The sequence below is a fragment of the Notothenia rossii genome, assembly GCF_949606895.1.
Source record: "Notothenia rossii genome assembly, chromosome: 7".
In the NCBI taxonomy this organism is placed as follows: Eukaryota; Metazoa; Chordata; class Actinopteri; order Perciformes; family Nototheniidae; genus Notothenia; species Notothenia rossii.
Window position 1 is genome coordinate 66,052,526 of NC_136905.1, and position 11,757 is coordinate 66,064,282.

The 11,757-nt window shown below is 38.4% G+C and overlaps 1 protein-coding gene across 4 annotated transcripts in view; it reads left to right on the forward strand.

The window, feature by feature from the left end:
• The window catches only part of col12a1a (collagen, type XII, alpha 1a), a 53,843-nt gene extending 52,806 nt beyond the window's left edge, over nucleotides 1–1,037 (forward strand). For all 4 annotated transcript variants that reach the window (XM_079640319.1, XM_079640320.1, XM_079640321.1 and 1 more), the window contains one exon: nucleotides 154–1,037. In XM_079640319.1, the coding sequence (XP_079496445.1) occupies nucleotides 154–302 (149 nt within the window). In that variant the 3' untranslated portion in view covers nucleotides 303–1,037. The remainder of the gene's footprint in view (nucleotides 1–153) is intronic.
• Nucleotides 1,038–11,757: the final 10,720 nt, after the last annotated feature.

Consider the following 11,757-nt stretch of genomic DNA (forward strand, 5'->3'; position numbering starts at 1 on the left):
TTCTTTTGTAACTTTTATGGTGCTTGAGGAAACATTAGTTTAACACAAGGTTTTTTTGTTTTGGAATTCCCAAGTGCAATATAATTTAAATTGTGCATGTGAAAAGTTGTCAAAGGAACATTTTTATATTGGCCATCCTGAATATTTTTCTAGCCAACAACTTCCAGCCCGAACCTGTGGTAGAGTCTTTACCTGTGGAGCCAGCTGCAGAGTTTGAGGCAATACAATCACCCGGTTACTCACGAAACCAACGCGGAAAGAGATCACTACAACAAGACAAAACAGAAACAGTAGCATCATAGCTGCTATAAGGAGCTCTCAGAAAGTGTAATATTAAATATCTATGATGGTATGTGAGGATGACGGGATTTTCCTGAACAAAACTAGTACTAATATGGGTTTGATACCCTTGGCTATATTGAACTTTTGACATGAGAAAATTAAGCAAGAGAAATACAACCTAAATGTTCGTAATTTACAAACCTGTGTGCTTGCTAAGTGTTCCCCTTACTGTAAGTGTCTGCTTGTAATATAACTGTGTTATCGGACTACAATGTTTAATGCACTAATCATGTGAAAACAAGCAGAAAAGATGTCGTAATAACGACAGTCTGTATGTTTTTCAACACATCCGGATTATCCTTCTTGTTTTTTTGTCAAATTTCATGTAAAGCTGTTTCAGATCCTCTGATGGTCAAAAAAAAGGACAATCAAATCGGATCCCCAAAGATTTGTTTATTGTAATGTTTTCTAAAGCCTTTAAACCAAATGATAATCTGACGTACAAACCAAACTATTTTATTTTGTTACCAAAGGTGGAATTGCATGTATGTGTTGTATATTTACTGAGGATTTCTTAGTCAGAATATAGTTGTTGTTTTCTATCTATGCAGTTTGGATTTGGTTGCAAGACTATGGACATAGAATTGCTTTTCTCATGTTTTAACTGCACATTTTTATGAATTCCACACAGCCTTATTTTCTTATTTATTTCTGAAACAGAAGAGGCATTTTTCAATAAAACTACTGAAAATGTACCATTTGTTTCAGATTCCCATTCATTTATGTCTCTTGCTGTTTAACTTCTCACAGTTCCCGCACTTCAGCACCTCACATGCCACCATATTTCTCTTTATACCTAATGTTTCCAGACCAAATATATTTTATTTGAACCAAGAGTACAACACTGTTTATTCCCAACATCAGTACCCTGGAAAATCCTTTTGGAAGTGTGGACCTTTGTTTCTTTTGACAAAAATATTTTGTCCAGAATGTCAGTTCACGTCAGGGCAAAAAGAAAAGAAAGGAGAAAGTTTAAAAACAAAAGAATCGCCAACATATTTGCTGTCCTTTTACATGCACCCATTTGGGTTTTGTCCTATCAGTTTGTTATGATAATGGATTTACTTCAATGGAAATTAGATTTGGCAGTTACCAGCTGGAAAATCTTACAGCTTTCCACCCTTTAAGCATATTTAATGGTTAAATAAAAGATGTATGAGGTAAGGAATAACTCACGCCATTTCTGTTTATACTGATGAAGGGGAAGCATGTTCACAAAGGAGTCTTTGCACAAATGCCAGAGATAAGGACTGGAGGAGTGATGCGTCAAGGTCGAGTTTACCACCAAGAAGACATGGGAGAAATCCTCTATGGTTAATGGTTACTCTTACTTACTTTAGTGCAAAAGCAATTTACGAAGCACCTCAAATAGATTGTATAGAAGTTTATATTTCATGAGAGTTGGAAAATTGTTCAGGTTAAGTACAGTCTGAGGGAACAGCTGCCACATGTTAGTCATCAAGTAGAGGCAAAGTCTGCTAAAGCTTTTCACACAGAAAATGGCTTACAGGAGGACAAAAGTAGACAGCCTGCCATTTAAATTCCTCCTTTGAAGTGCATTGTCGTACATGGGAGAACAGAATAATAATAAAAAACATAGCTTTGGTATAGACATGCAGGCCTTGTTGAAGAATGTTCACACCTGTTATAAGTGATAAGCTTTTCATATTTTTTCCCAACATCAGGCTCTATTTTGGTTTCAATGTCATTCTACGTCACTTTCTGTCCAATACGGCGATGTAGCCTTTGAGCCACCTTTTTTCTTGCTCGACCAACATTAAAAAAGTCTTCAGTTATGCCTGATACCATCCTCACCGCAACCATGTCTGGTTTCTGTCTGCTGATTTCTTTAAGTTTGTTGACAATCCATCCAGCGTTCATCTGTGTTCACTTTGTGGCAAAAGATTGAAGTGGGCTGTGTCAGAGTCCGCGGTTGTTACAGATTTTAACTAACCTGTTTTATCTCCGGTTGCCCCCCCCCCCCCCCCCCCGCAAACACTAGACAAAGTGTCTCTTCCAAAGCAGTGAGTCAGACTATATGTAGCTTTGTGTAGCTTATATCTAACTTAAATCTGCATTTATTGATTTTCTGGCCACTCAGGGGTACAGTATTCAAAAATCCAGCAAACAGGGCAACATTACCATTTACTTTGCTAAATTGTCAACTATATTCAGATAACGTTTGCTAACTGTGTCCACCTGCTGTTTGGTGATAGGTGGTTATCATACAGTTGGTTTATCAGACTTATTTCAGATGAAATCATCTTCCGGAAACGACTCGTTAACCCTGAATCAAGAAAGAACAGTTCTGGACCTTAAAACAACAACCATCTCAAATATGCTTTAATGCAAGGAACTGCTAAGGTGTTAATTCCCTATGGACTCATCACTACAAGTACTTGAATGACACATAGTTGATTTATGTTGGTGTAAAACGTTACAATAAGATTACCCTTACTGTATAAAGCATCCATAAAGGGTTTATAATTAGGTTATGAATTAGGTTGTAAACACTTTATTAACCATTAAGAACCATTTATAAACCAGTTCTAACATAGTTTTCATACATCAACACAGGCTCACTATTTGGCAAGCTGACTGACTAAGCCTTATATTGGCTACTTAGCGAGAATCAACTCAGTGAACAACAGATACCAAGGATGCTGGCTGATGAAGAAGATGAAGTAAGCTAAGTAGCCAATATAAGGCTTAGCAGTACAGTTACACGTGGGCTCACTATTTGGCAAGCAACCGGTCACAGTTGCCCTGTTTATCTCATGTCTTATAAAAGCTTATTAATGATTTATAACGTGTTCACAACCTAATTAATAGATGAATGACAAACTATTCGTAAACCCTTTATAAGGGTAGTCTTATTGTAAAGTGGTACCAAAATATAGGTAATTACATTTTCAGACTTTATTTTGATGTTGCTTATAATCAATTAAAAGGCAATTAATGTTTGGAAAATCTATTCTATAATGGATTGCTGAGGAAAAAATGTAAATCTGGGCTGGATGATATAACTTTAAAATACCTGTAGAAGGTTTTGCGTAATTTCTTAAAAAACAACGTCACCACAGCTTGAGGTTCAAAGAAAGCAAACCTCACAACGCCAATTCATATTGATTTGATTTACTTTGGAGCTGCGTTATAAGTCAAAGTTTTAAGAACCCTGCAAGACATTTTTCTAGAAACTTTGTTAAAGAATTTACGATACCCTTCATGACATTAATCGAGCAGCCTAAATGTTTGCATGGCGTTTTATAACAATTCTGTTCCATAACAGAATGGAACCATGCATGGGCATGGCAATGGGCAGCAGATGAGATATATTAGCCACGCATTGAAAAGTAATCATAACTGATTGAAAAGTAGAGTTTTACGAGGAATTTTAGCACTGCTATGAAAGCACCAGCATGAGAATTGGTGGGATAACAGCTAAATAATGGAGATCACATGCCGTGGAACATAGACACACATGGAAAGGTTTCCTGTTTGCCTTGAAAACCTGTTGTAGCTCTGCTCATAACGTAACCCACTCAACAGAACATTAATCATTACACTGTAGTTCCTATGGAGAAGGAGAGCACCATAGGGAAATGGACTCAAGGCAAAGCAAGACTCTGATGTGCTCAAATGTAAACATGCATCATTTAGCCAACACTAAAAGACTCATTATGTCTATTCCGTACAAAAATTGGAGTATGAAACATCTACTTTGTGTTTTGCTTTTGAGGTTTCCTTTTCCCATTTCCTTTCATCATGCAAAGCTAAGCTAACTGGCTGTAGCTTCATATTTAGCATACAGAGAATGGTATCAATCTTCTGATCGAACTCATGGCGAGACAAAGACCCTTAGGGAACCATTGGCTCCATAACATGTAATACAACATATTACATATCTTGTGTCACTATTGTTCAGCTGAAGATTCAAACCACAACAGGAGAGGTTGACCAGTATGGGTTTTTGATGAATAAATAAAGCTTTTTTTCTTGAACAGACTTTCATACAAGCCAAAATTCAGTTTTGATTTTGTTTTATTTAAAACAAAGTCTTTATTTTACTTTGAGCAGAATGGACACGCCTCTGAAGCAACATTAAAACTCGGCAACACTCAGTTAGATGTCGTGGAATAATTTATTACCATGGATACATTTGTGGAATCCCATTAAAAACTCAACAAAACCAATTTACAATGTGTTACGACATTACTGAAAACAGTGCCGTCATACCATACTGATTCTAATCTCTGCTCGGCTTTCATGTGGTCTGGAGAGGAGCTCGCTGCACAAAGGAAACCAGACACAAATCTCTATGGATTTCTTCGCCTGAAGCAGCCACCCATTAGAACGGAGTGGCTTTGATTCCTGCCAACCAAAACCTTAGGAAGGAATGGAGTAGTCCTTTTGAACTTAAAGGGGGGTTGACTCTTCAGGCGGCAAATATTCAGTCAGCAGTCAGACAGTAGGTTTCCACTGACTGAGAAGCCAAGAGAAATAGTGGAGCAGCACTCCCCTTTGAATACAGGAAAAGGAGAGCCAACATTTCTCCTTGTAAAAACTGAGCTTTGATTGTGAACTATTCCTCTTAAAAAAATCTTTGTCCTCATTTACCGCATCAACCTGTCAACAAAATGTCCTCTAGATGGGAATAAAACAACTATAGATGTGTTTTCTAAATATCACACGTTTACCTTCCAAAGGTCCCTGTTACAGCTGCCTGTAGTGTCGTATAACTGAAATCACTAATATGAGAGACATAAATCTATCAAAAACAAAACACTGGGTTCGAAATTAGAAGTCCATAATTGATCAGTCTGGATGTATAATGCTTTCAATGTGTTTTAGCCTTTTTTGTTATTAGAGTATGTGTAGTGTAGGACTAAAGGAAACTCTATGAGCAACAGCTTTGTTAGAAATACGTCAAAAGAACAACTCCTGTTTTCTGTTTACTGTGCAGCCAAACCAAACATGTTGTTTTTATAAAAATGTCTGTCCAAAATAATTCAAACCACTGTCAGATTTTAAGCTGCACATGTCACAAGTGTTTTTTGCACAACAGGGCAGTGTAAGTTTACCTGTCTGTTAACTCTTCATCTAACAGCTCATTGTTCCTTGTTCTTGCTGCATTCATGTACAACTTTAAATTATGAATTGTGTCTTGTTTTGTAAATGCATTTTTAAGAACTAACAGTGTTAGCAATAACCTCTGGAACAGATACATTGTGTTTCCTGTGGCTGCTTGACAAAAATAAGCCACCCTGTGTTTGTTGCTTTGATGTGCAGCAGCAGCAGCAGCAGCAGAGGCTGTTGTGTTTGCATTAGCAGTAACTTCATACAGCTCTAGGAAAGTTAAGGATAAACATTGAGGCTGAAATCAATGAGTTGAAATTAAAAGCATTGCCAGAACTAAGTCCCTAACAATCGGAAATACTAAAGACATCTACCACCTCCAAGGAGTTAAGGTTGCGGTTGGGTTTGTTTGTTTGTTGGCAGGATTAAGGATAAATGACTGGCCAGATTTTCATGAAACATCGAAGAAAGGCCTAGCGTGGGCCACGGAAGAGCACTTTACATTTTGGAGCAGATCCGAATCATGGAGCGGAAATGACTATTCTCCTTAGTTAAAGAGGCACTGTTTGGGCTTTTCGGTGTTCCCTTTCCTGTAGTGTGTTATATATGTTTGCATGTAAATTGTCTGCAAAGGTTAAATTCCAAAAGTTCCTCCAGGGGAATTTTCTCTCCAACACACTCCCCCCTGCCTGAAACGCCTCAATTGGACTCCTTTGTTGGCTTCAGTAACACAGTGACATCACTATGTATGTACCACTCAGGCTTCTATTGGCTAGCGCTCCAACGCATTGTACACGATTAGCGAAGTGGTTGACCAATCACAACAGATTGGTCAACCAATCAGAGCAGACTGGACTCTGGTTTTAGACAGAGGGTGAAAAGAGGTGCTGCAGCACAGGCAGTATGATAAAAGTAAAGACATTTATGAACATTAAAGCATGTAAACAAGTCACAGTAGAGGCACAAAATACAAATATGAACATCAAAATTAGCATAATAGTGCCCCTTAAAGATTGCAAGGTAGGGCATTCACCTGCGGACCAGCTTCAAAGCCCTCTAAGTGTCCTTCTAGTTACAGAATGTAAAGTTATTGAATGACTATTATTTTAAACATGCCTCGATTTAATAAACATCTTAATGATAATATTTTGAAGTTAACTGTTCTCCAATTTTGAAGGCAGGAAAGCCTGAAAGCCCTCCACACAATTCAGAGCTCTGCCCTTTGTTGCAGGAAGCAGCGCATGGAGAGCACAGCTGTGGAGATCACCGGTTGAAGGCCAGTACGTGTTTTGATTCCTCTGCCTATCCCACTGAAGGTTGCACTGATGTTTGTGAAATGTCTGATCTTTTCACAGGGTGAGCTTTGATGGTGTGTTTATTGGGAGATCAGGGTGGTCTCAGATGTCTTGTTGTTGTGACTGGAAGGCTAATGAGGTGAAACTCATCCAGGGGATCGTTGTGAACATAAGATAGTGGTTGAATGTTGGAAGCAGCCACATTGTAATGTGAATTTCAGCTTTACGTCCTCAATTCATTCAATAGTGTAGGTGCCAACGATGTGACTCATTTGACATTCTCCAACACCATTTTCCTCAAAGTGTTACCCAGTTAACATGTTTATTCTTTCTTTTGGGGGCTTTTTGAATGCTTCCAGGCAGATGTGAAATATTTTATTGTAAGCTATCCCAACTTCTGACAGGGTCCATCTGCTTCTATTAGAGCTCACTTATTTCAGCCTTATTTTCCAGTGCTTTCTGCCCAGTGAGGTTTTGCAGTATTACAAGCCAAGCAAGGATGCATTACAAAAAAAATCAAGTTTCTCATGTCAACACAGTGCTTCTAGTTAGCATTTCTCACTAAAGATATCAAACATCCCAGTGTCGATACTTGTCAGAGTGATCTAGCATCAGTCAAGAATGAAGTGTGACACAAAAGATTTCATCTGTGTCATCTTGTTTTGATTAAGTTATATAAATGTATGTTCTGCACAGAGTTCAGCTATGTGCAGAACAATTGCCTCCTTGAGCGGATCCGATGATCACAGAAATGTCAATTCAGTCCATTGATCAAAGAATCCAACGCACTCTCACTCCATAATCGTCCAGGAGCGACGTTTGGTCAGGGTCCCGTGGCGTGCAGTTGTGACGCTCCTAGGCTCCTTCAGCTTCATAAAGGGACGTAAATAGCTTTCAACTGATTGCAATGTATTCCCATCTGCGGCGGGATTTGACGCTCATGGAAGCACGGCATTCGTTTGTGTCGCTGCCCTTAAAGGCAATGTGAGCGTCCATTCCCATTGGATAACGGAGAATTGTACACCCGGAAGTAAGTATTCCCCTTACTGTCGATTGATTTTACAGTGATATCTGCACTACTCATCTACTAAAAAACACCAGATTATCCTTGTTAATTACACAACATTGATTGGTTTAAATTGTGTGCAATGCTTTTGTATTTTTCCCCTTCGATTCGGAGAAACAAATATTTTTTCGGAGTAAAGGATGGCAGAAGACACTAAACTACCCAGAATCCCCAGCTATCGTTTAGGACTACACCTTGTGCTCTGTTTGACAAACCCTGTTTTTTTTCACCATTCATTCCAATGGCTGGCGTCTATGTCACGTGATCTTCAAATTTCTCCCTGCAGAAAAAAAAAACATGGCCGAACTTCGTTTTATTCTCGGTGGAAAATGCCTATTTTAAAGTTAGTTTGGCCATTAAAATGCGTTTTGATGTCATTTGATGGGAGAAATATGAGTTGTTATTTCAGATTATGTGTGCAGTGGATGTACATGCTCTTTAGTTTGCTAGTTATTACGAACATTACTTCAGGAAATTGCATCCATAGGACGTTTTCATTGTTACCAAGGTGGTTGCGAGGGACGCTGCTATCGATATTATTTCTGTTATGTTGTGTAACTGTTTAATGGTGTTATCTTTATTGCTACCCCCTTCCCCGTCAATAGTGTTGGTCCACAGCGCAAACGTATTAGTTTAACAAAATCCGCATCTAAAGATACGTTATTTTCCCCTGTCCAATTCCAGTCTCACATCGCACATCACATCGTCATTAACAAATAGACCGAAAACATTTATTAAAAAAAATAAAATAATACTTTATTCCGAGTGTGCTTGCTTTTCTCTTTGAAAGTCATCACATAACGGCATTATAATACACGGTTCGGCTGCATTAAATATTACATATCTGCCGTAGTTCTCTATTTATAGAGCCCTGATGAGAAGACTTCTAGACAAGCATGAGGAACTGCCGCCAACACTGGAAACGTGACGTGGATCCTAAATATTTCAGCAATTAAACAACATCTTACATTTCTTTTCACACAATACGTCTCTTTGCAGGAACAACACTAATTCGGCTGAGTTTTATATTTGATCCAATTGGTAGATAGGCTGTATTTACACCATAAAGGTGCACAGCTGATAGAAAGGGACACCTGGTGGTTAAAGCATGTTATTGAATTTCATTAATAACGTGCTTTAACCAGTAGGTGGTTTGGGTTAAAAAGCTGTCAAGTTTACAGTGTTAACAAAATAAAATATACTGCTGTTTCTGGTTTAGTTTACGACGGATATATTTAGTTATTGTTTTGATATTTGTAACACAAAAGCTATGGAAAAAACTCACAGCAACACAGAAAAGATGGTCTTAACATGACCCAGCGGTCTAATAGTTCATAAAAAAACAATAATATCAAAACAAAATATTACTACTAACTTTATTGTGAAATTCAAACTGAACGGTAAATGAATAGTTTCTGGTCTATTCTGAGCCCGATCTCTGTAGATAATAAAAATAAAGAACTACGACAGATGTGTAATATATTTAATGCAGCCGAACCATTTATTACAATGCATTCATGTGATGACTTTCAAAGAGTAAAGCAAGCACTGCCAAATAAAGTATGATTTTGTCTTTTACGAAACGTTTTTTTTCATATGGAATGCAGTTGGAGGTCAACCAATCACAGAGCTTGAGAACTAATCACGGGGTTTGTCAAACAGAGCACATGGTGTAGTCCTACACGATAGCTGGGGATTCTGGGTAGTGTAGTGTCTTCTGCCATCCTTTACTCCGAAAAAACATTTGTTTCTCCGAATCGAAGGGGAAAAATACAAAAGCATTGCACACAATTTAAACCAATCAATGTTGTGTAATTAACAAGGATAATCTGGTGTTTTTTAGTCGATGAGTAGTGCAGATATCACTGTAAAATCAATCGAAAGTAAGGGGAATACTTACTTCTCCGTTATCCAATGGGAATGGACGCTCACATTGCCTTTAAGGGCAGCCGACACAAACGAATGCCGTGCTTCCATGAGCGTCAAATCCCGCCGCAGATGGGAATACATTGCAATCAGTTGAAAGCTATTTGCGTCCCTTTATGAAGCTGAAGGAGCCTAGGGGACCCTGACCAAACGTCGCTCCTGGACGATTATGGAGTGAGAGTGTGTTGAAGAATCTACTGCACATTTAAAATCCTGCCGTGACCGGGCCTCAAAGCTCGACATCTTATTTCGTAATTTGTACAAAATCTACATGCAAAAAAAAACAGTTTTGGTTACATGAAGCAGTCACTTACTTGTGTCTTCTAGTTGCTTATGAAAAAATACACTTTTACTATTGGACAGAGCCAGGTTAGCTGTTCAACCTCTCTTTGATATGCTAAGCCAACTGTCCCCTAGGTATATCTTCATATTTGACAGACAGATATACAAGTGGAAATATTTTTTAAGCATTTTCAGAGGCCTTGAGAGCTGATAATATCCAGTATTTCACTCACTCAAGTTTGAAATAATAAACGACTTTCTGTACCAGACATTTTCCATTATCCTTTTAATCATCTCGTGACCCCTCAGATGTATCCTGGGATCGCTTAGGAGGTCCCCTCCCTAAAGTTTGGAAACCACCGATCAAAATCAGTCATGGAATATTATCGATGAATGATAGCTGACTCGGTTGAGACCCAGGCCTACATAAAGCTATCAGAATAACTGGAAAAGAGTTGAACATTTTAGGACTACACACTCTGTATTCATTCAGATGTTTCTGTGGGTGAAAGTGTGGAGTGCCTGGGCTCCCTTGAGGGAAGTGAGGAAAATCGTTTACTAGGATCAACGTAATGCTGCGTCACTGCTTCCTTGCACAGCAACTTTGAGAAATTTCAGTTTCCCCTCCAGGCCGCAGCAGCTGGCAGGGCAGCCGTCATGATGACCTGTGAACCCCGAACGGAGGACGATTCTCCGTGACTCAGATCCCAGAGGTGTCTGAGAATGTCGAGGAGAAAAGCAAAAAGGGCCTACTGTTCTGGGAAAGACCAAAAATAATTACATTTCTTTCTTATGTTTCACCACCAGTTGTGTTTTCCTTTTTTTAGCAGACAGGAAATTGGTATAAATGATTCACTATTGTTGAGATTTAAAGATAATTAAAGCTCCTTTAAAAAGAAGAGAGTTGTTCCGATGTTTACAACAAACTCTTATTTTAGAGTTATAGAGTAATTACAAAAACCATATTCAATTATAGCAGGATTCCCACATTTAAATATGACCGCAACATACTCTGGGTTTACTTACTTTTACTGATCCAAAACAGATGAAAAGCACAACACTTATTGATTCATGAACCACTTATAATGTCAGCATTATTGTTCTTGTCATGATTATATATGAATTTGGTGTTACACCTACTTTGTTAAATTGGTTTTAACACATACAGCAGATTTTCTACATATGAAGTAGACTTTCCTTGAAATGTGGTGAAAGGCTAAAAAGAAAAAAAGCTAGTATGTGGTCCTTCTCATAAAATTACTACTTCTAAAGGTCAACAACAGACTTTCAAACTTCACTTTGGAAATACAGATAACCCACTGTCAGATCTGGTATTTGTCCATGAAATCTCTTTTACTACCGACCTGAGAGGTTTTTATGTTTATAAAGCTTATTAGTAATGAGCCAAAAAGGCTTAGGTTCACCAGAAGAAAGGCCATGGGGTCATCACACACCCAAGAGTTTATTTCTCTTGAGAGTAGGTTTTGGGATTCTCCAGGGAGAGTTGGAGGATATAAAAGCTACTATGCTTAGCCTAAAGCCTGCTTGACCCAGACCCCAGATAAGCAGCATAAAAGAGATGAATGGATGGTTGGTGTTAAAGGTAAGGTCACAAGGTCACCACAACTAGGATTCCTCCTTTGGGAGACCTAAACAAGCGTGTGTTGCCAGGAGGAAACTTCAGCCCAGTATCTAAAGATTAGAAAAACGTCTAGCTCATGAATTATTCATACATTATTTCATAGTCATAAGATTTAGGACGTAAATGTT